We start from the raw sequence: 25,534 nt of genomic DNA, 5'->3' as shown, positions 1-25,534 counted from the left end.
AAATGTATCTGCGATACTTGATAGCGACTATTCTTCCCAGTCTTATTATAGGCGAAAGTAAGTGATATTTTTTAAATAAATTTCATAATTGTGTACAAAACTGAATATAAATGAATACACATTAGAGATACTATCATATTTTATTGAATGATTGGAAAGCTTTACTATTTTTATTCGCTCCTTCCAGGTACATTTACTTTCAGAGATGCCAAAAACTGGGGAAAACATTATCTAGGGTGTAAAGGGCACCTTCAATCTCCCATAGCGTACGATGCAAAAAAAATGATTGGTGAATATTTAACTCTAAAAGAAAAAATGAAATTTACAGACTTTCACAAATTACCAACAAGAGTTATAATGAAGAATACTGGGCGCACTGGTATTAAACATTAATTGTTTTAAATCATGAATTTAATTCTGCTTTATTTATTTCATGCATTTTTCGACATTTTCCATATTACAGTGGAATTAAAAGGTGATTGGTCCGGAAAACCTCCAATGTTTACTGGTGGACCCCTTCGCGGGAATTATGTATTTGAAAAAATCAGTTTCCGTTGGGCCCCAAAAGAGGTAAGATCTTCCAAAAATTGTTAAACTCTCTAATTTTAAGTTACTAAAATTTCGCTAATTGTACTAGTGTCATTTTCCTACTTGAATTCAAAAAAATGAAGTCATTACTGAAATTAATAATAATTATAATCATTTTTATTTTAACTTCACGAATAAAAAGTGGACGGAGGCAATAAATTATGATCCTCAGTACAAATTCATCGATATGTGAGTTAAAAGTGCTCTCTTGATATTTTTATTTTCGCTATCATTGACAAAACGTTCGATATTCAATTTCATGTTATAATTTTTTTTCATAGGCAGTATATGGACATGCACTTGTATTTTTATAAAGAAAACTTGAAATCATTTGAAAAAGCTGAATCACAGAAGGACGGTCTTGCAGCATTTAAATTGAAGATCCTGGTAAGGAGAGAAATTTAATTACTTCAACTATTTTTTTAAGCAGTGTTTATGTATTTATTATCTTTACGAAATAATGAAATAATACACAAATATTGTCTCGCATAAAATAGAAGTAAGAAAAAAGAAAAAGGGGGGGAAGGGGCTGATTCTGTAATATTTTTTTATATGAAATTTATATAAACTTATATAAAAACTGATATAAATTTATATAATAATTTCAGATATAAATTTTGCGTTTTTCTTTTCTTAATTATTGTGACATATACAATTTAAAAAAAACTATGTACATGTATTTTGAAAAATTTAAAGTAGCAGTGAAAGACAAGATGATGCATAATGCTCATTTTCAAACTTCCCTTACTTTTTCAAAACTAATTTTCTTTTCTCTGTCCATTATCATTTCGAGACTAGAGTTCTGAAGCTGTAACATTTTTAATGCAGAATCTTTCAGGAATGGAATAAAAGGAATTTTAATTTAAAAAATGTAATTATTTTAAATTAGGCCTTAGGCTCATTTTATTGAAAAAAGTGACCAACAGTTAATAATTTTAAAACAGAAAAGTGACATGACATTTTTGTCAAAAACATCTCGATTCTCTTAAGTTTAACTTGAATTATTTGGCAGTCTTCTAAATGCAGTTCTTTTGAATTCGATTAAATGAAAAAAAGCAATAGTCACATCACTAATACATATCAATAATAGATAAATAAATCTTCAAATGAAATAGTAATGTGACTATTGTCTTTACAAATTCAAGAATTTAAAAGAATTGGTTTCTTAAGACTTCCAAACAATACAAATTAAAGTCAAAAGAACTCAAACGTATTAGTACAAAAATGTTTAATCCCTTGATTTAAGTTAACCTTGAGGAGATTTAAAGAAATTTAATGAAAGTGAGAGAAATTCAATAATGATATGATAATTCCAAAATTTCCGAAATTTAATTGCATTTAGTAAGTTTGAAATGAGTCACGAAAGTTGAAAGATTTTAATGATAGTTTAATAAGAATTCAGGCTAAACTCCACATTAATTGGATTTTAGTCATAACAACCCCCGGCAAGTCACATTGTTTAAAAATCACAGTGCGCTATGTCTGATTCGGAAAATTTTGAAATCCACAATAACTGACATTAGATGCAGTTAACATCCCTAATAAAATAAAAAATATATTACATTCAGTAAAATTTAGCGAATTTAGAAGAATTTACGATAGTTCAGGATAAATCAGTAAAATATCAATGGGAATTTAAAATTAAATAATAAGAAATTGAGCAGTTCTTTAAATCTTTGCAACTCTACAAAATCCGAGACAAAATCCCTTATTTCTTTTGAATAAATATTTTAAACCCCATTAAAATATTAGGAAATCTTGTCAAATTCTGTGAAACTTTATACCATTTTCTTAAATACTGAAAAAATTGATTAAAAGGCTTTAAGGTCTCTTGAAATCCCATAAAAAATTGAAATCCTAAGGTATCTCATAAAATCCCTTCGAAATTTTAGAAAAATCTTAAAGCTTTATAAGTCTTGTAAAAAAGTTTACATAATTTCCATTGATATCACTAAAACTAGAGACAATTTAGAGAATTTAAAGAAAAATAAGAAGAATTTGTTGATTAGCATGAAAATTCACAGTGAATTAAAAAAAAATTGAATTGGATTGAGATTTAAAAGATGTGAAAAAATGCATTTAATTCAGTAAATTTGAAATGGGTGAAGACAAACTGAAAAGAATCCAAACAAATTTAATAAACAGCCTAGGAATTCATAGTATGTTTGAAAAGCTTTAAGATATATTAAATAAAACTTAAACTAAAAATTATAATTCTATTGCATTCATTCTTCCACTGAGGTCTCTTAAAAATGCCTAAAACCATGAAAATCCTAAGCTATTTAAAAAATCTTTTTTAAACGTATTAAAATTATTAAAACCTTATAGATTCTGTAAAACTGTTTAATATCTTTCGAAATTCTAAAAAATTCCTTTAATCGACACAAACATTTTTCGAATTGCTTAAAATTGTAAAACTTCTTGAAAATCTCTTACAAATTATTTGATGTCTTGAAAATTCTTTGAAATTCTATCAAGCATTCTGAAATCATTCAATTCCCTTAATCTTTTTTAAAATGTCTTAAGACGTTTTGCAGGTTTCAAAATTTCTCTGAAATTTATGAACACTCTAAAATATTTTCAATCATCTTAATCCCTTGGCGCATTTGTGAGTTCTTAAACATTCATTTGGATGTATTAAAAAACCCTTCAATCTTCAAAATATTTTGGAAAAACTTAGAGTTATCGAAATCTAGTGAAAATATCGTAAGATAATTCTAATGCTTTAAAAGTTTTTGTAATTACGTGAAATTTTTAAAGCTTTCAACTATTATCTGAAATGATAAATGATTTTATAATTTTTAATGAAATTTTTTAATGAACCCTTTTCAGAAACCTCCAATGTTTTAAATTCTTAAAAATATTTGTCAGTACCTTAAAACATTTAAAATCTTATTAAATTTTGTCAATTTTTTTAGTAAATTTTATGGAATCCATTTAAATATCATAAGATGCCGTAAAATTTAGGGTTCTTAAAATCTCTCAAAATTATTCAGATCCGCAAAATGTTATAGAATCAATTGAAATCTCTTAAAATATTCTGAAACCTCATAGCTCCTTCACAATCTTTTCATAAATACTCTAAAATGTTTTAAATCTTTTCGGAACCGCATGAAGCTCTTAAAAGCTCTTGAACATTTCGAAGATATTATCAAAAGATTTTAAATTTGTTTAAATCCTTTAAAATCCTACTAAAAATGCATGTACTAGAAAAATAAAAGAAAATAAATAAAATAAAATTTCTCTTTACGAAAAAAACCTATATTATTTATCCATCAGTGTAATTGCAGTTTCTGGAAGAAGATCCTTTGTTCAAGGACCTGGAAAAAAATATACATAAGGTGCAATCCAAAATAAATTCAACAGTTGAGTTACATCCAATTCCTTTAGCAAGTTTTGCAGTTACGGACGTTTCACAAGAGAGTTTACAGTTTCTATTTTACAAAGGCTCGATAGATTATCCGCCTTGCTCGGAATCTGTGACTTGGTTCGAACCTGATTTTGGTGGCTCTATTTCCGAAAGCCTGGTAAAAAATATATATTTATTTCAAATATAATCGAAAATAAGTTTGATAATTTATTTCCAATTACAATTTTATATTTGAACTTTTTCTTTCAGCTAAATGAATTCAGGAAAGTAAAGTTAGAGGGCGGAGACGTGTCGAACGTTAGACCTCCACAGGCGGTAAACAAACGTCCAACAAAGTGGGTGAATGCTGACGAAGTGCACAACGGATAATTGACGGTAACCGGGTGCGCTCGGGAATAGTTTTCTGCAGTTTTCTACTCCCTTGGCTAAAAGTGTAAGCAACTACGAGCGCCTCTAATAAAAATCCGGCTGCAGAAGGTAGGGGATAGATATTATGCGTATTGGTGTTTTATGGAGAAATTCTTAAAATAATGGAAGTGTAAGTAATAAAGAAAATGTAGTGTTTGTTTGCATCAATAATTTTTTTTCTTAAAGTTATTTAAAGTTTATAATGCCATTACTGTACATTTATGTACACGTTATTAATAATTATTCCTTCTATCCGACACTTTTTAAAATAGCGTCTAGATCCAGGGCGATGTACGTAGTAGAGTGCCCCAAAATAACCTTTTTTTAATTAAGCAGGCTTGGGCTTTTGGTGTCGTATGAAGTGAGTAGCACCGTGGCAGAACATCTTGCGTAAATGTTTATTGCAACTTATTTTTTTAGATAATTATACATATTACAGTCCCATCTAAGTAAAAGAGTAAAAAATCGCGAAAATCACCTAAGTGTCTCTTGTGAATGTGCCATCCCTGTCGGTTGAAAACTGACCCGCGCCTTGTTATCTTTTCATGGAACATTTTTCGAAATACCTTACAATGTCCGGGGAGTTATGGGAAAATGAAAATTCATGATGCAGAAGCAGAAAGATAAAATAGCGAGACTTTTGACAATGGCAGCTGGAAAGCGAGGAAGAAGCAGCTGTTCAGAGACTAAGGTGAGTTTGCAATTTGACGGCGCATGCGCACCTGCAGTAGCTGTGCAAACGATTCTTATATCCTGTACCTTAAACTGCCACTTTTTTGGTTTCAATCTTTGGCATACTTCATCGAAATAATCTCAAAGTTTCAAAGCCGTCCGTAATTTTTTCTAAAAAACGCTAAAGACTCCTTAAGTAGCTGTTCTTAACAGTAAGTAAAAGTGTTATCTGCCCGACAGCAGCAAATCTTTTGTTGAGAATGACCCCTGACACTCTGCACAAAAAATTTCTAGCAATTTCCCAGGTTCCTTTCGGGTTGCTAAAATATTTCCTGGTCATCCTTTTGAATCAAAATTTAAAAAAATGTTAAAAATTATTAATTTGCAATTCCATTCAAATAATAAAAATCCCTAATCTAAAAATATCGAAGTATGAAGGAAATATTGTGAAACTTGTAAACAGGCTGCGTGACGTATTCACGTTAAAAAAAGCCGCTGAAAAATTACGAAATTTTCTTGAGCCTGGTAGCACCCGTAACAGAGAAGCCTTTTCTACTTTACATACGTTTTATTATACGGACTTCAAAAGTAGACACTGATTTTGAAAAAATATTCAAAATTTCAAAGAAGCAGTCTTTAATATTAAATAAGTCAATCTTCAAAGCCTAAAAAATTAGTAAAGCTATAAAATTTTTTTATGATTTTCGTTTATAAGCTTTGGCTCTTAGAAAATTTGACTTCTAAGCATGAGAAACATAAATTCTTTTAATGTTCAATTTCCCTGAGAGTAAAAATGGAATAATTTTCAATTTCAAGTTCGTAGAATTGAGAATCAAATGCACGCGAAATTTTCTTAGTAATTCTACAAAGGATCTAAACACAATGCACATTAATTTTTTGTTAATGGTTTGATTTGAATTATTTACAAATGAATATTTTTTAATTTATAAGCTTAGAAAACTAATCAATTTTAAATTGAAGGACTCAAAGATCCTGAAAATCCTAATTATTTATTATTCGTTTAATAACAGTTTTTGTTTTGCGCTCTATCAAAATATGTTAGAAAAAATCCTTGTTTTCGTTGTTATAATATTATTATTGATGCCATTGTTTTATGTATGTGGAGGACTTGATTTTCCACACTAAAAGGTTACCATTTGCTATTCATCAAAATGTATTTTTTTTCTAAGAAACTAATGAAATAGAAATTGATGAATTTTCATCTTCTAAATTTCAAATGAATTAATTACGGAGTCAAAATTGTAATAAAAAAAGTTCGAGCAAGAAATAAGTAGTTAAACATTTTGAAATTAAATCATGAAGGATAAAACCATATTTAATTTTCGAACTTTAAAATATATAATAATTACAAGAAACACATATTAAATATCTAATTTTAGAAGAATAATAATCTAATTTGGCTACAGTTTTGTCCGTACGGGATATCCGATAGTTTATAAAGAAATTTATTTTGACAAGAATTTTAAATATGAAATCGATGTGATAGCTATAATTTTTACATTCTTATCCTACTAGTCTTATGTGAAATATATGATAAATTTGTATAAAAATTTCTCAATAGTATTTCTGAGGAAAACAGGATAATTGATATTATTCATGGAGCCCAATAGTAAAATTAAATAAGTCTTCATTAACTGACATTTTCGTTTTACTTTTTTCGCCCTGTTTCATTGAAAAATTTATAACAAAAAAAATTTATTTTATAGAATCTACAACTTTCATCAAAGTAATTTTTGAATACAACTAATAATAACCCTGGTGGGAATATTTTTACAAAAAAGTTACAAAAAAAACCGTAACCATTTTTAAAGAAATCTACAAATAAATACAATAAATTGCAAACAAAATTACAGGAAAGCGCCTACAACTTTAGTCTGTTATTGGGACGAAGTTTTTACTTTTTTAAAATTGTATTATATATTGTTGTAATTTATTTTAGTTTTAATTTCCTACAAGGATTTACAGAATACTGCAACTACAAGAATTCATTACAATTTATCACCACAAAATTCTATAAGATTTTACAGGTTTTGTAGCGAAAAAGTTGGTCTTTTTTTACCGTGAAAGAAAAATATCTAAAATATTGTGAGGAGATAAGTTGAAATGAAAGCATGTACGTAATCGCTATTACAAAAAAAGTTTCTTTACCTAAATTTTAAAGTAAGGGTAGGATATTACAATACAATAGTCTGAAATTCAAACACTCGTATTTCTAAAAATAAAATTTTTTAATTTAAAGTTGTAAAAACGGAACCGAACACTTAAAAACTTAAAGAGGAATACTTTTAAATTCAAAACTTTAATAATTAAAGCTTAAAATTATATAATTTCGAACGCTGAATCTTTTTACCGTATAAAGTCAAGCTTTAAACACATTCAATTAAGAATCTTTAATTAAAAGCTATGAAGTTTTATTTCACTTTGAGTGTTTTAATTTGCAGTTCAGTTTTTATTGTCCAGTTTTTATTAATTAATTTTATTCATTATTGTCTTTTGATATTCTGCCATTCCTCTAAATTTTCAACAAAGAAGCTTTATGTAATAGCTATCATGTACACATCTGCATTTTAAATTACTTTAATGCAATATTGTAAATGTTTATCATGCTAGGTCAAAAAATTTTTTTAATTTGTAAATTTGTACGATAAAGTATCAGTATTTATGTTTGAAGTTTCGTCAAATGATAAACATTTGTGCTTTTCAATGCTCTTGCACAGTGAAATTTAAACTTAAATTACCTTAAAAATTATAAAAAATTTCATGCATATTTTATGTTATTGCTTTCACTGAAAATCACTATTTTTTTAGGTAGTTCCTAATAAAAATTTACGAAGTTTTAAAGAAGACCTAAAATTTCGAAAAAATTTGGTTTGCATTTTTTTTGCCAAAAACTATAAATTAAAAAAATCATGATTTCCAATTTTTAAAATATTTAGGTTATGTTACGATTTTAAATGAAAATGGGTATTTTAAATTCAAAATAATCAATAGATTTTATGCAAAATCTTACAGTGTCTTTCGGGGGGTGTGGTGGAGGTTAAAAACGAGTCTTGAATTTTAAATATTCAGAATTAACGAATTTTTAATTGAAAGTCGTTAACATTTGAAAACTCCCGGTGATAAATCTTCAAAATTAAACTATTAAAAAATAAATAAAAAAATTACATTCCTTTAAAATATTAGTCCTAATGTGTGACTTTCTAACTCTTGTAAAACCCAATTTTTCACTTACGAGTTGTTTTTGGGGCCTTCTAACACATACTTACAAGGATCATGTTTGTATTCTATGGGCCATTTTAAAAAGCAATGTTGAGCTTCAACTCGATTCACAAAAAATTCATAATTTTAGATAAAATTTATTAAAAAAGACGCATTTATTTTCTTGTAGATTCAAATAAATTTAAATTCTAATATATTTGGGGTGATTTGCACGAAAATTTTAAAAAAGAAATCCAACGCATTTTTCAACGTCGGTACTGTACATAATAATTTAAATGACTTCCTACGGCACGGTAACGGTTAGGATCTTTTTGGTTTTTTTTGTTGTTGAAAATTTTCAATTTTGAATGTTGCTTGTGAATCACAATTTTAAATACTTTCTTTAAAGTTGATCCTAGGAATTTATAAAGAAGTGTGTTCGTTTTTTTAAAAAATTTCCAATCCTATATGCTGATTTTGAGCAAAATTATAGTTAGTTTTAAGAATTTTTGAATCGAAAGGCTGAAATTATCATGTATCTACATATTAACCCTATGATGAGAATTTAACTCACGATTCTTAGTATTTTGCATCGCATTAGACAAGCATCTCCACGGAAAAAATGAAGTCGATAGGCCTAATAGTTTTTTTGCGCCAGAAATGGAAAAAAATACTTATATTTAAAAACATTTTCCCGATCTAAATAAGAAAAATTTAACTAATTTTTCATTTTCAACTTAATGGAAACACTCATAAGCCTTGATCTATAAATGGCGCAATCGGAAGTCAATATTTTGAAACTTGTAAAAATGCTATGTCATCTTAAAAATTAAGAGCAGAATTATTTAGAAACTTAATCTATTTCATTTTCGTTTATAAACGTTGAAAATAATTTCATATAAAAATGATGGAATTCGATTGATTATTACAACAGAAAACTTGACACAAAACCATTTTGATTTCTAATAATTTTAACTAAATATGAAAACATTTGAAACCTGTATATCCTTAGCTCATAATAATAATGTATACTTTATCATAGATGGTCTTTATCTAATTTAAATACATTTTATTCTGCGTTGTTCAAAATTAGACACTGTTTAAAAATATGAAATTGTTTAAAAAATTCTGTAATGTAAAATGTTCCCAATACTAAAAATTGAATCAATTCAAATTTCAACTTTTCAAAATTTAGAATATTAATTTGCAGAATAATAGCATTAGCTAAAATGGTCAATTATTATTCGAATTAAACAAATAGAAATTAAGAGACTTATTTTATAAACAATTATTTTTAAATTTATAAACTGTCAAAACTGAACAATTTTAAACTTGAGTAGGGGAGACTACCCTACAGTAGATAATCCTTTATTGTAAGCACAAATATAAGTAAAATAATCTATGATCATTTTAATATGATAACCCGTATCGTGTTTTCACTATTAATTACATTAAATTAATGATTTAACATCTATTAGTATTTTTAATTAGTGATTATCTATTCAGTATGATAATTATCTACTATAGGGTACCCTTCCCTACTCGAAGATTAGACTTTTATAGAATTGTGCATTAAAAACTTTTAAATTAAAATCCTGGAGAAAACATAAAAATCATGAACAGATAAATTATAGTGGCTCACAGAAAGACACTATTACAGCTTTTCATTTGCTGATGCGTAGGAGATAATTCAAGTCTAAGAGGCTTATGTTCTCAATGAAAACAATTGTTTCAAAAGCTACAGAAACAAAAAACAGAATTCTTTATTTACGAAGTTTTTCTCAGTCAAATATTAATTAATTTTAAATATTTATAGTTTAAACATCTGAAATTACAATTTTTAATATTTATAGAAATAACATTTGAAGCTGCTAAACGACAAATATATATTCTTAGTTATATTCTTAATAAAATAAGCGAAATTTTTACTTTAAGAGTATCTTCTAACAAAGAAAGAAAATATTCTTGAAATGAAAATATGAGTGGGGAAGAAGACATGCGCAAAGGAAAATGCGCCTTGCTCTGTTCAGTAATTTTTTTTTTTAATTTCGTGCCACTTGCCTTTAAATCAGTTCCTTTTTTTTGTTTATTTTAATTTTGGGCATTGAGTGTTTCGCTTCAAAGAAAAGTGGTGAGTACAAAATACAAATAGCCTGGTCACACCGAGACATAAATTCTATAGTCTAAGATTAACTATACCTTATTATCATCTAGACAAAAATATATATTCTTAAGGTAAGAGGGCCTCCATCTTACATTAAGAATATATTCTTAGTGAGAAATTCTTATAATTGGAATATTGTTTTTCAGTGTCTATATGCGTCAACAGCTTTAGGTAGAAAATTTTCTAAATAAACCATGCATGGTGAAAAAATTTAAAACTTAGGTCTTCAAATTTCGAAACGGCTTTAAATCCTGCGCTAACTCTGCGCTAAGTTATGCCACGATGAATTTGATATTAATTGGCATTCTCAGAAGTGCCAAAATAGTTTAAATTATCTCCGCCGTAAATACGTAAATCAAAACATTTACTGACCTAAACCACACCCAAAGGCTACAAACGAACCTTTCGCAAAATATTAAGTACCATTCATTCTAATTAAGTGTGCCCATTGAGACTGATCTTAAAATGCTTCATTGGATACCCTTAACATTATCACTAAAAGACTGTGCATGAGGAAAACTTTTGGGGGCAAAAGAACAAAAACAACCAAGAAGAAAAAATTCGCGAAAATCGCCCTAATTAATTGTGCCTATTAAGACCAAAAAACCCAAAAAAGACGAATTTTCAACAAAATACATGAAATTTCAACCAAATAGTTCAAATTTAAACAAAAACAAAAATAATATTTCCTGACCAAATAGTTGAATTTTTAACAAATAAAATGGAATATTTCACTGGATTGAATGGATTTTCTGTTGAAAAATGTAATTATCAAACCATAAAGTAAAAGAAATTTAAAAAACTTTAATTTTTCACAGAAATATTTAAATTTTCTGTTAGAAAAAATTAATATTCACTCAAGAAAGAAGAAAATTTTCGATAAAATACGTTGACATTTAACCAAGCAGTTGAATTCTTAAGTGAAAAAGAATAATTTTCAACTAAAGTAACGGAATATTTTATTAGATTAGTTATCTTAGTTAAAAAATTAATTTTTAACGAATTATGAATAACAGATTAATAACGGTATAAAAAAAGACTCGTCCTTAAATCATTTTTAATGTATTTTTACTAATAAACAGGTTTTTATTTCTTATTTTTATCAATTTTCATCTAATATATTCTTTTTAGTAACACTATATGCTAAAAAAATTGTAGTATAAAATAACAGAAATTTAAAAAGTTATTATTTATGGCATTTTAGCTATCGTTAAAAGCAAATTAGACGGGGGTCTCAACAATTAGTGTCAGTGCTAACCGCAAAAGTAGTTTCATAAATACCATAAAACATTTTTAATCTTTCGAAATATTTTGAAATACCATGAAACGTTTTATAGCTCTTGAAAATTTCATGCAATTAAATAAAACTGAAATATTCAAAATATTTCGGAATACCTTCAAATTATTAAAATATTTTTAGAATCATTTATTTATTTATTTAATACTACTATTTTACTTAAATTCGTACTTTTTCTTTTAGCTAAAAGAATTCAATAAAGTAAAGTTGGAGGGCGGAGACGTGTCGAATGTTAGACTTTCACAGCCGGTAAACAAACATCAAGTGATGTATGTGAATGCTGATGTAGTGCACAACGGATAATTGTCGGTAAACGACTGCGCTCAGGAATGGTTTCCTGCAGTTTTCCACTCCCTTGGATAAAAGCCTAAGCAAATTAGAACGCCTCTAATAAAAATCCGGCTGCAGCCGGTAGGGGGTAAATAGTATGAATATAAGGGTTTTGTGTTAAATACTTTATTTTTTGTTTTATATCTAATAAGAATGTAAGTGTAAGTTATGAAAAAAGTTTTTGCTTTCATCAATAATATATATATATATAGCCGTTCCTAAAGATTTCCCAGGTTTCTTCTGGGTTGCAAAAATGTTTCCTGGTTGTCTTCCTAAATCAAAATTAGAAAAATGTAATTAAGTATTAATCAAAGGATGGGAGAAAAAAGAAATTCACAGTGTAACGGAGGGTAACATCAGACCATCAGTTTGTGGATATTTAGGGAAATTGGCGGAAGACAAGGTGGGAAAGATAGTCGTTATGGGAGAGGGTGTCATGGGCGAGGGAGGCGATAAAGAGAAGTATCAGACGCAGTTGGGAAAGGTAAGATTTGAGGGGGAGCCGGTGAAAAAGACATGGGAGAATCTGAAAAAGAAAGGGAAAGGATGTATGCAAAAGAAGTTATTTAGAAAGAAGAAGAAAGGATTTGTGAAGGCTTGATGGGAGAGGGAATTTAAAATAATGAACAGAAAGGTGAAAAGAACGTGCAGGAAGTGGAAGTAAGGAACTGCGACACGTATAAATAAGAAAGGAGTTTAATGTAATGTGTAAGATGAAAGAGCAGGGAAAAAAATATGGATAAAGAGTTGAGAAGTGTTACGACAGAAGGGTACGTGTGGAAGATAATTAATAGGTTTAGGAAACGTAGGGTGGGGATAAGTGAGAAGATAGGGAGTGAGGAATGTAGGGAGTTTCTTAAATATTCATTTCAAAGATCAGATACATGATACAGTGTTAAGGCGATTAGAAAAATGAGGAGCGTAGATGGAGAGAAGCTGAATGACGAGGAGATGGAGAAGCCGATAAGGAAGTTGAAAATGTCTAAGGAAGCATAGGTGGACGGGGTAGAGAACTAAGCGTGGCTGTTTGGCATACAAAATATAAGGCAGAAGCTGAATGATGCACTGAAAAAAGTATGTTGATGAGGGGAGGGATTCCTAAGAGGGTAGAGGAAAAGGTTGATCGTACCACTGTGTAAAAAAGAGGATAGGGAGAGGCAGGAAAATTATAGAGGAATTTCCTTAATGAATACGGCGTACAAAATAGGCGCGATAGTGTTGGCAGACAGGCTGCGGAAGGATGTTGAGTAGAAAGGAATACTGGCGGAGACGCAGGGGGATTTAGGGAGGATAGAGAATTAGCTGAAAAGGGTGCAGAGACAACAAAATAGTCCCAAAATTCTTACAACTGAAAAATAATTTGGGAACATCTAAATCCAAATCGATTCTGCATAATACAAGTTTGCTTCTCGTTAAAGAAAGAATACAGCATACCAAATTTCTTTTGCACTCTACCTCTAAAAAACTATTAAAATTTCACCTTTTCTTATCAAATACCCTTAGATTTGACATTTGGTCCACATTGGACCGCATATCGCTTGACCAATCTTAACGGATTAAAGAGCTTTCCACCCAAAAACAAAAAACAAAATTTGACGAAGTACTTCCAGTAAAGCAAACTAAACTAACAAATATAGTAAAAGAACGTCTCTGACCACCCTCTCAACAATGAAATGATTTCCGCCTTATCTAAAGGACATAATTTTACTGTAGCTCCATCGAAAATCCCAAAAGAAGACATAATCAGCAATTTAGAATCCACAATATATACCCTTTCACCCGAAAAAGCAAATGACATACGACGCAGGACGGCCAACATTTTACGCCAAGCTCAAGTTCCATCCTCAAACTTAACAAAACAGGAAAAAACCGCAATTAAAGAACTCAATCAAAATAAAGATATTATAATATTACCCGCAGACAAAGGCAACACAACAGTAATAATGAATAAAGAAGACTATAACAACAAAATCATGGACCTTTTAACTGTCGATACATACAAAAAACTTTAAAAGGACCCCACAAAAACAATAATCAGTAAAACAAAGACTCTTATCAAAGTCTCTAAACTTGACAGCCAAACAATATCTAACTTAATACCTACTAATCCCACCTCTCCAAAACTTTACGGGCTCCCAAAAATCCACAAAGAAAACATTCCACTCAAACCGATCGTCAGCGCAATAAACTCACCAACTTACAACCTAGCACGTTTCCTCGCTGCAAAACTAAAATTTTTTACAGGAAACCCCATCACTCACGCCCAAAACTCATTTGACTTTATTAAAGAGATACAACAGATTCACATTCAACCCCAAGACATTATAGTGAGTTTCGACATAGTATCTCTTTTTACGAAAGTACCAATCTCGGATACAATTAATATTATTAAATCTTTCACAAGCTATGGGATCCCCAATCTCACCTGTAATAGCCAATATCTTTATAGAACATCTAGAAACTAAAACCTTCAACCATGCCAAACTTAAACCAGAATTCTGGTTCCGTTACGTTGATGACACATTTGTCATCTGGCGACATGGACGAGATGAAATAAATAAGTTTTTCGATTTTATCAATCAATTACATCCTAACATCCAGTTCACCATGGAAATAGAACAAAACGGAAAATTGCCTTTCTTGAACGTATTAGTTTACAAAAAATCTGATAACACATTAGGATATGAAGTTTACAGAAAACCCACGCATAAAAACAGATACTTACATGCCTCCTCCCACCATCACTTATCTCAGAAACAATCGAGCATCAACTCCCTTGTATACAGAGCTGTGTGACGTCCCGAAATGTCTCGAGCTCACACGTCGTTCTTTGCACGGTCTACCCAGTGATGCAGAGAGAATTAGAGTAATTAGATTTAATTGGATCTTTACTATTATTTTATACACCCATTTTCATTTTACCTTAATCTTGAAAATATGTTCTCAATTCCTAACAAATAGCTCATGTAATAATCACTATGTCGTTTCAATTTAATTCCGTATGTCATCCAGGTGATTGGGAGGGTTTGCAAGTTGGTCTTTCGTGTGCCGTCTCGGTTTTTCCACCCATTAGGGTTTATGGTTTCCCTTTCCTAGTATAAATTCCTGTTTTCCTTGAATACCAGCACTAAATTCTAGCCTTACGGTTCCCGTAATAAAACTATTGGAAATATTAGCCTACCGAGATTGAGAACTGAACACTCTTAGAAGACACCTTTCCCCTAAATAATGAATTTCTCTCTAAATTCAAAATAGCCATAAACTGAACTCAAATGGCCTCCGCCTTGCAAGGGCGGATTAACGGGACTTGATCCCATCAGTTCCCAAAAACTCTCGAAAAGGTTGTCTTCGTGATTGTCCTCTTCAAATATTTTAATAACGGACAATAAACTTTTCTCTCTCAAAGTTCCTAAATCTCGACATCTGACTCTTCTTCCTGTAATTTCTATCCTCAAATTTTTCCATCTTTCCTTTTACCTCAATCTCATAACCCCACCCCTCTTGGTCCAGTTTCCCTCGAGTGGGGTGGAAGACTCTGACGCCACGGGGACTGATTGCCGATTTTCCGGAGTACCTGGAGTTCAGTTCTATTTTGGCAAGCTCAGCCATAACATCAAATTTGTCGGGGAGGTCCTCAGACCCTACGTGCAAGTCAGGCACTAACTATTCGAATTCAGCAGTCTCTACTGAGCTGAAAACGCGTTTTCGGGTTAATTGTTTAAATTCCGTGACTGTTACGTACTGTGGAAGCGGACCCCCCTAATCAAGGAAATTGCATACCCTCACCAGCTAACTCATATATTAGTAAGTAAATAAACATTGTGTTAACCAAATTAAACTTGATATTTTCCCAATTTATTACCCAAATCCTTCTTCCTTCATCACATAAAAAAGTAAGCAAGGTGAGTTTCAACTCTTTATACTAGGCAAGTTCCCACAATACTTGATCTCTTTGCCGCTCGAGGGATCAAGAACGAATATTTTTTTATTCTAACAAGAGTACATTTTTCTTAATATATGACCACCGCGATCTCTAATCGCTGTGACGTGACAGCTGTCTCCATAACAGACAAAAATAACTTACAAAAGGAATTACAAAACGTTAAACAAATTCTAATACAGAACGATTACACAAACAAATCGATAAAGCAATAAGAAAACACACTTAAAAAAGCAAGTCAGCACAACCTACGAAAGAAAGAGAGAGAAAAATGACCACCACTCTACCTTACATCCAAGGTGTCACAGAACAAATAGGAAGAATTCTCAACAAACACAACATCCAAACCATATTGAAACCACCCGCTAAAATAGAACAACTACTAAATAATCCTTAAGATAAAAGGACACCCTTCAGTGATCCAGGAGTATATAAAATCCCTTGTTCGTTTGGCAAACTCTATATTGAAGAAACCGGGAGAGCGGTGAGCCAACGTATGAAGGAACATGAAAGTAAAGTCAGGCTAAAACATTTCACGCAACCAGCACTAACTGAACATTATATCGAAACAGGACATAACATTTTATTTGATGAAACAACAGTAATTGCAAAAACACACAACAAATTTCCAAGAAAACATAGAGAAGCAATCGAAATCTTAAAACACCCTAATAACATCAATAGGAACCATGGATATAATACAAATCCGATTTGGCTTTCCGTTCTCCCGGATTTTTAAAAAAAGACTTGATTAGCCAATCAAGTTCGACCAGTCCCCACGGTGGGGGAGGGCGTTCTGGCCCATCACAGGTAATGTTCACGATACGTCGGCAAACAATTCGTAGTTTTTTATACGAGTGAAACCAGAAATATGTCTTTTTATCAAGGGTGTAGTTCTAAAAGGTGCGTTCCCTTCGGTGGATAGGGGGAGGTTGTGGGTGGCGATGGAGGAGAGGAAAGTGGGTAGAAACCTGATGGAGTAGGTAAGGGAGGTATATTAGGTGACGAAGGATAGGGTGAGAGGATGGGAGGGAATCTCGGAGAGTTTCTGGATGGATAGGGGATTGAGATGAGGTTGTCCGCTTAGCTCAAAGCTTTTTGCAATTTTATTCGCGGATATAGAAAGTAAGCTAGCGGCCGGAGTGGTAGAAGGAGTTGGGGTAGGAAGAGTCAGGATATGGCCACTCGCATATTCAGATGACATAGTGCTGCTAGCAAAGAGCAAAGAGACTTTAAAGTATATGATGAAAGGGTTGAGAAGATACTTGGACTATAATAGGTTAGAGTTATATGCGAAAAAGTCAAAGGTTATAGTTTTCAAGAAAGGAGAGGGAAGAGATAAGGGTAGGGAGTGGAAGTAGAATGGAATATCATTTCAGGATGAGAAGGAGTTTGTGCACCTGGGCTTTCTGTTTCGGAGGGATAGGGGAGTAAATGTTCATGTAAAAGAGATAGTGAGAGGAACAAATGTGTAAATGAGGTGTGTATGGGAGCAGGAAAAGAGGTTTTTGCAGATGATTTTGTAAGGAGAATAAAATAGTTTCATTAGCTAGTGACGAGTGTCTTATTTCATTGGGTGGTGGCGTAGGGGTGGAAGGTAAGTGAAGAAGTAAATAGGATACAGAAGAGGTATATTATATGGACACTGGGGTTGGCAAGGAATACGCAGAACTATATTGTCAGGAGGGAAACAGAAAGAACGAGTTTAGAGATTACTACGGGGAGTCGAGCGTGTAAATATGAGAACAAGGAAGTCAGAAACGTATAGCGAAAATGAGATGCGGGAGCATGGAGAATTATAATAGGGCTTTCTAGAGAGAAGAGGATGTGTGAATTGTGCGGAAAGAGGAATGCGAAAGTGGAGCACTGTTTGCAGCAGTTCGAAGAGGTGGAAAGGAACGGGATAAGCGTGGAGGTATTTGTAGCATGAAAGTACAAAAAAAACCGTGGCATGATCAAGAGGGTGCTAGTTAAGATGAAGAAGAAGAGAAGGAAGGAGGGAGAGGATTGGAGAATGAAAGACTGTAAATAGAAAAGGAAGTAGGTGTAAGAAAATTTTTTAAGGCCAGAAGCCCGAAAGATAAACGCTTCAATACCTACACATCTATAAATTATACAGCATGAGGGTAATATTGTGAAACATATGAACAGGCTACGTTACCTCAAAATAAAACAACAGCTATACAAAATTGGTAAATTTTTCTTCATATGCTTTCAATCTTAAAAAATTGAAGTTCGTAGCTTGAGAAACTTAAATTCTTTTAACGTTTAGTGTTCATGATACATTTGGAGCGCAATGTAGTGGGCTATAGAAAACCCTAAAATCAAGAGTGGGGGGGGGGGGGCTGATGTAACTAACCTGGTTGGTGTTTTCAATTTGAAATATGAAAAATCATAAGATTTCAAAAAATATGAAAAAATTTAGAACAATTTTAAGTTATGCTCGAGGTTTTCACCATCGTTTTATTTTTTAATGAAAAAAAGTTTAGAGGATGATTTACAATCTCAAACAATTGTATATGATATTATATTACATTTTTTCATCTTAAATGGTTATTTTTGGTAAAAGATCATCATATTCCAAAGAATACATGTGTACAATATTATGCTGCCTTGATTTGGAAAAACACCGTTAACTGAATAAACAAAAAAATGAATTTTTCATATTATTGGATTCGTGAAGAAAAGATACACCTGGTTATTAAAAGAATGTGTTCCAATTGTTGATAACTGTTGAAATAATTATCTCAGAAATTTTTGTAATTTAAGAAACGCCAAAACCTGCATTTCTTACAAGTTGCAAATTGCAAAATTATTATTGAAAGGTTGTATTTTTTATAATTCTTCATGACATGTTGTGTTCCTGACCTGCTAACCACGGTTAAGAAGACTCATTTTTATTCAGTGATTTTGAGTTTCACTGATACTTAATAGATTAGAAATTTATGTACATTTGATAAATAAACATGAACTAATTCTGCTAGAATCTCGTATTATTCTCTATTCATAAAAATTAATAATAGTTATAACTTTATTATCAATATTATCTGTCAATAGAGTACGTCATCTTCATCATAAAGATTTTGTACCAGAAACTTATTTTTCTTCAAAGTGATGAAAGTAGATCTTACACACCTAATCTATTACACCTTCTTTGTTTTCACGCATTATGTCAATTCTCTTCGAAAATATATTCTACTACTTTCTAGATGCAATAATTTTATCAACAAAATCACCAATAATACTGAGTCCTTTAAATAACAAAAAGAGCTGCTGTGAATTAAATTTCAATAAAAATTACTACCTTCTTATCTTAAATGGAAGAAAAAACTTGGAATATTCCTAAAGGCTTTCAGATTAAAAAATACGTTTGCGAACACATGTGGAGAACCTAGTTTCTACATGTTTAAAAATATTTATGGAAAAATATATGCCGTCATTCATGTTATTATTGCAGTCAGAAGAATAAATATAAATTTCTAAACAGGCTCGTTTAATTCCAGTTTAGGGACCAGGGAAAATTAAATTTCTAAAAAAAAGTATACATTTTTAAAAAATTCTTATTTTCAAACAAAAGTTGTAAGGATACATTATCAGGTTATTCTTAACCTAGAAGAATGATTTGCCACCAAGAAGAAATATAATTTTAATCCCGAATAATTAGTTTTTATCCCAAAATAGTTGGATTTTATCATTGCGATTTATGAATTCAGTTCGGCATTTAGTGAAAAAAACGAAAAAAAGGGGAATAGAAGGGAATTACTGTAAAGCCTGCGATAAATTACTAATAATATTAATTATCTATAGACTAAACAATTATAATTTAAATAAATATTAGAGTTAATGAGCTTATAAACTCTTAGTATGAATTGGGAACGGTGGGGTTAAATTATCGCAAATCTTTCAGTATCATTCATAGGGAGGAGGGAAGGTTAAAAACAAGTCTTGAATTTTGAATATTCAATATTGACGAATTTCAAATTAAAAGTCGTTGACATTGAAAAACATTCAGTAATACATACCTTTAAAATATAAATCTTAAATGTTAAATAAATTCAAATGATAAATACGTTAAAATATTAAATCTTGATAATTTTTAAACTTTTGTTCACTTTTTACCTAGTGAGATAATAATTTCATGATAATACAACGTAATTGTTCAAAGCATTTATTTTCTGTTCATATGTATCTTCTCTGCAGAGTAATCCTACATAGTTGCGGATTTATGTACATTTTCGAGCTTTACTTTGACTTTACTTTTGACTTTACAAAAGAGAAAAAGATTGTTTACGGAATTATTTTCCCAATATTGGTTAATCATTACTATAAACAATAATAAATTATATACACATTATATAGGCTTTATATAAAAAAAACTTCAACTTTCTAGCATTATTCTAAGAAAATATTATTATAAATAATAATAAGCAGTTTAAATGATTATTTATATTGAATATAATTAATTATTGCTTTACACTAAGTGAAAAGTTGAAAATAATTTGAAAAAATTGGAAAAAACCGCCAATTTCTAACTCTCACAAAACCCAATTTTTTACATATAAAATTTGTTTGGAATCGTATCAGACAGACTTATGACGGTGATATTTAAAAAGTAATTATTCACTTCTATTTTATCAATATTTACCAAGATAAATGTTGATTGTCAACTCGATTCATCTAAAACTGATCATTCTGAATCAAATTTAATTATTAAAAAAACGCATTTATTTTCTTATGGATTCAAATACATTTTTAAGCGAAATACACGAAAATTTGAAAACAGGAATTCAATAAATTTTTTAGCCATGCTATTGTAGGTAGAAATTTAAATAAGTTCGTGTGGAACGGGAACCGTTGAGCTCTTTTTTTTCTTGAAAATCTTCAATTTTGTATGTTTCTTTTGAATTAAATTTTTTAATACTTTCTTAAAAATTGACCCTGAAGTTTATAAAGAACTTTTTTCGCTTTTTCAGAAAATGTCTAATCCCGTATGCTGGTTTTGAGAAAACAGGTGTCAATTTTGAAAATTTTTCAATCAAAATGCTTCAATTATAATATTTTTACATAGCAACACTATGATGATAATTTAACTTTATGGAGACACTCTGAATCCTTGGTCTATAAATGACAAGAACCGAAGGTAATATTGTGAAATTTGTAAATAAAAAAGAAATTTTTAAAAGATATATTAGAACTATTTACACACTTAATCTACTTCATTTTCCTTTCTTCACGTTCAAAAAAATTTCAGACAAATGATGCAATTCGATTATTTACGCAGGACCACAAAATGAAATCGAAAAGTCCCCGACGAAACCAAGTGCACCCTGTTTTTTCGGGTGCGCTGATCACGAATTCATGGTCCCTATGACCCCTAGAAGTCAGAATCAAGGTCATTCAAAGTTCAACTTCGTCAATTTGACAGATATCATCTTTTTTGAGATCAGATTCTAAAAGAGCGGGAAATTTTACGTTCGGATATGTTTTTACCCACAGGTCCGCGTGACCTCTAGAGGTCACACGAAGGTCAAAGATATACTTCAGAAATTCTGAACCTAGTAGCTTATCACAATTTGTTCATATCGAGGTAATAATCCTTACAAAATACTCCTTTGAAAAGATATCATATTTTTGACTTCAGATTCTAAACGAGCGGGAAATTTCACGTTCGAATATATTTCACTCATGAGTACCAGACACCACTTAGATTCACATCCAATTGCAGAAACTGCTGAAATTCTGGCGCAATTATCCTGCAATCGCGCATGCAGTAAGATATGGCCCCGACACCGAGGTATTTTTTAACTTTTACCCACACCTGGAAGTAACTTTAACAGCTCTTCCAATTTGGCACGAGCGTCTTTATGAAGTCGAACTTATCGGATTCGTATGTTTCTCTACCCTTCAGCTAACTTCACTACGGCAATGAAAACTTGTGGCTTTCAATTTTCAAGACAGTCATGAAGAATTTTGTGCGAACAAAAGACAGTTTACTTCCTACAGATTTAGCTGCAATAAGATTTACCTTCAGTTTTTTTCTGAAAATCTCTAATTGAATGCGTTAATCTGCCATGGCATGCAGGAGGAATAGTAGCTGTACGATGCAGGGATTCGGTACCCCAGTATCGGCGATTGTTCAGGGTGAGAAAGCGGGCCCGCAATCGACATCTTGGGACCGCAGTTCTACATTGATGGGTAACTTAGCGTGTTGACAACTTTAGTGTGGTTTGTAGGAAATACGTCATCAGTATTGAAAGAAACCCATTAACAAAAATAGAAAATTACAGAAATTTCCTTAGTCTAGATACTAGTGGAATTGACAATTTGTAAACTCCGAAAACTATATGCGTAAAATGTAGATTGCAACTTTACTATCAGAAGAAAACAAGATTTTCCTCACCAATGATTTGGCGAAATCCGACAGATCATTATATGGATTGTTATTTCTGCTTAACTAATGCATCTGGGTACGACCATAAAGACCGTAAGACCGTTAGATCTCTTCTATCTTATGCATCTGTTCAGTCTGTGACTCTTCCTGTCCTCATCATTATTGACCATGATATGCGAGAAATTTAGATCTCGACTAATGAAGAGTCTTCTAATGTAAATGCGCAAAATATTGAAATGAAAGTTGAAGATTCAAGAGACAAAAATAATACTCACAACTTTATAGACGAATCGAAAGAAGTGGTTGATCAATATACGAATTCTAATGCGCTTACTTAAGATGAACTGAGTGACTTGGTTCGAGACGCATCACTATCGAAAGAACTTTCACAGCCAGTAGCATCTAGGTTAAAAGAAAACGGGGTTCTAGCTCCTGGAACTCGTATATCCTTTTGCCAAAATCGAGATTGCTCATTTAGGAATTTTTTCAAATGAATTGACTATACCAGTCGGTCATTCTTTCGTGGTGAAAGAAGAATATCATAATCTTCATTTACTGCTCCAGAAACTGAATTAAAATTTTCACGGCTGGAAGTTCATCGCAGATTTCAAATTCACGATAATCTTATTAGATTAACAAATTGGATTCATAAAACGTCCATTTTTTATTTGTAAATGGGACAGTCGTGACCGAAATCAAGATTATGTGAAAAAATACTGCCCGCTTAGGTCAAATTTAACACTAGTCACTATGAATATTATGCAGAAAAGTCTTATCCTTGTACATAAGGTCATCCTTCCTCCTCTACATATTGAGGTAGTCTTGGTTAAACAATTCATTAAAGCATTAAGGAACTTACCGGAAGGAAGTCATGACTTTATGTACATCTTTAGTCCTAGCGAATCACAGTTTGGAAAAAAGAAAATTGTTAACAGAGTTCTTCCAGGGCTTAATTTTATTGTTTTGACATATACATTTTGATGAAGTGAATGTTGGTAATTTGTTTAATTTGTGAAATATCTTAAAAACTTATTACTTCATTCAATTTGACAGAAAAGATACGAAAAAAACTGTAATTTATTGCTCAATCAGCAGCTTCATTTTTGAACAATAACGCTATCAACATTCAAGTCGAATAGTGAAGCTTCAGATGAATAAAAAAACAAACTTTTAAATTTTTTTGCCTTGAAATAAATTGGTTTTTTGATTTTTGTTAAATTTATAGATGTATAAGCATATTCAAGTCCAACACAAGTCAATGCAATTTTACTCGGATTAGTTATATTTTCCTTTTTTCAAATTAATCTGTAACAGTAAAAACAAATTGTGAATAAAATAATTAAATTTTAAAACAAAAAAATAACTTTTTAACCAAAAAATATAAATTTTAAACCAAGGATATAAATTGTCTAACAAAAAAGATGGATTCTCAACAAGATACATTAAGTTTCAACCAAATACTAGAAGTTTCAGCAAGAAGCTACCAATTCTCCACCAAAAAGGACGAATAATTGAATTATCAGTTAACCAAATTAATTCTTAATTAAAGAGATGGATTTTAAACTAAAACAATAGAATATTCAGCTGCATTAATTAAATTTTCTGCTAAAGAATGTTATTTTCTGTTTTTAAAAATAATTTTCAATTAACAAAGAAACAAATTGTCAACAAATTAGCTACATTTTCGAACCAAAACATGAATCATCTACCAAAAAGACGATTTTTAATAAAATGCATTGATTTTCAATGAAGCAGTTTGATTTTTAAACAAAGGGAAGAATTTGTAACTATAGTGACGAAATATTCGACTGGAATAGTTATATTTAACAAAAATAATAATTTGCGACAAAAAAGAACAACTTTTGAATAACAGGTAAATAACGGAATGAAAAAGGCTCATACTTTATTGATTTTAAATGTATTTTTAAGAACAAACTAAAATTTTGACTACTTATTCTTATCAATTTTTTTCTAGTGTTTGTTTTGAGTTGAAAATTTATCTCTTTGGGTAAAAAGTGCATCTTTTTTGTTTGAAATCGTTAAAATCCTTAATAGAAATTTCCTGTTCTTTAAATCAAATCAGGCGGGGTGCCAAAGATTAATTCCAGCTCTTATATTAAAAATAATATAAGATTATGTAAGCATCAAAAATATTACTTTTTCATTGAAAAGTGTACGAACTAAGTCTAGTAAGAGACTTCAGCTTGAAAAGTTTCAAAATTAAACCTAAAAGATGAAACCATTTTCAAGTTTATGGCTTTGGAATCTACAATAATTAAGAACAGTAGATATTAAAAATCTTATTTTATTATAATAAAAGTACAATTTTAACTACTATTTAGTCCTTATAGATAAAATCTTCAGAGTATATGAGATAATATAGAACAATATAACAAAATAATATCCTTATAATATGCAATTTAGTTTAATTTTAATTTTATTTGAGTTATTTTCTCTTACTTAGGTTAATTTAGGTGTCTTTTTCATAAACAACAATTTAGATTCTTTGAAATTAAAAACAATAAAAAAAAATTATTTAAAGCATGTGTCATGCTCCTATAAAAAAGGATTTCGTAGCCTATTAAGTCGTTAATAAAGCGGTTCAAATCTTTTTGCTGACACTTTTGCTGCGACAAATTTTGGCACTAATGTCCTTTTGGAATTCCAAACTGTGGCGCTTATGTACTTTTGAGGTGGATTTGCCTGGAAAAAGTAAGACTGAACAGGTGGACAAATCAAAAGAAAACTGGCGGCCCGAATAAAAATGTTTCGACTTGAGATCGACTGAGATGGAATTGCCCCCAATCAAGACATGCTGAAGTCGAAAAAGTCAAGTGGAGCATGCCTCACTTTTGAGACGGATCCAGACTTCAGTTTATGTCTTAGAGACAAGTTTCTATGTCTTGAAGACATAAATGTATCTCTTGAGTCAAATTTTTATAACTCCAACACGAGCGGTTTATAACTTCGAGTCTATGCCTGTCCTAACAAAAAAGGTTAATCTGACTATCATAAAAGCTAATCTCTGTTAATGATTAAACAATCTTCTATAATTTTATACAATATATATATATATAATTAAAAATTTGTCATAAGGACAACCGCAGGATTTCGCCGGGAGCGGGTGCTAATCTGAAAAATTGCACCCGCTTCCA

At 30.8% G+C, this 25,534-nt stretch overlaps 2 protein-coding genes across 3 annotated transcripts in view; one reads left to right on the top strand and one right to left on the bottom strand.

Moving 5' to 3' along the window:
- LOC117177087 (locomotion-related protein Hikaru genki) overlaps nucleotides 1-25,534 on the bottom strand; it is a 530,094-nt gene that overhangs the window by 232,396 nt on the left and 272,164 nt on the right. The window lies entirely within an intron of this gene.
- Nucleotides 194-25,534, top strand: part of LOC117177092 (carbonic anhydrase 1-like) — a 30,591-nt gene continuing 5,250 nt past the window's right edge. Inside the window, exons 1-6 of one of the 2 annotated variants that reach the window (XM_033367580.1) lie at nucleotides 194-379; nucleotides 464-570; nucleotides 731-777; nucleotides 870-975; nucleotides 3,879-4,115; nucleotides 4,208-4,470. In XM_033367580.1, coding sequence (XP_033223471.1) covers nucleotides 283-379; nucleotides 464-570; nucleotides 731-777; nucleotides 870-975; nucleotides 3,879-4,115; nucleotides 4,208-4,327 — 714 coding nt within the window. In that variant the 5' untranslated portion in view covers nucleotides 194-282 and the 3' untranslated portion in view covers nucleotides 4,328-4,470. Of the gene's footprint in view, nucleotides 380-463; nucleotides 571-730; nucleotides 778-869; nucleotides 976-3,878; nucleotides 4,116-4,207; nucleotides 4,471-25,534 lie in introns of those variants that run through there. The other variant, XM_033367582.1, reaches the window with a different exon arrangement.

Source organism: Belonocnema kinseyi, chromosome 7 (genome assembly GCF_010883055.1).
Source record: "Belonocnema kinseyi isolate 2016_QV_RU_SX_M_011 chromosome 7, B_treatae_v1, whole genome shotgun sequence".
Taxonomy (NCBI): Eukaryota; Metazoa; Arthropoda; class Insecta; order Hymenoptera; family Cynipidae; genus Belonocnema; species Belonocnema kinseyi.
The sequence above is the reverse complement of the archived record's forward strand: the minus strand, read 5'-3'. Positions and strand labels throughout refer to the sequence as shown.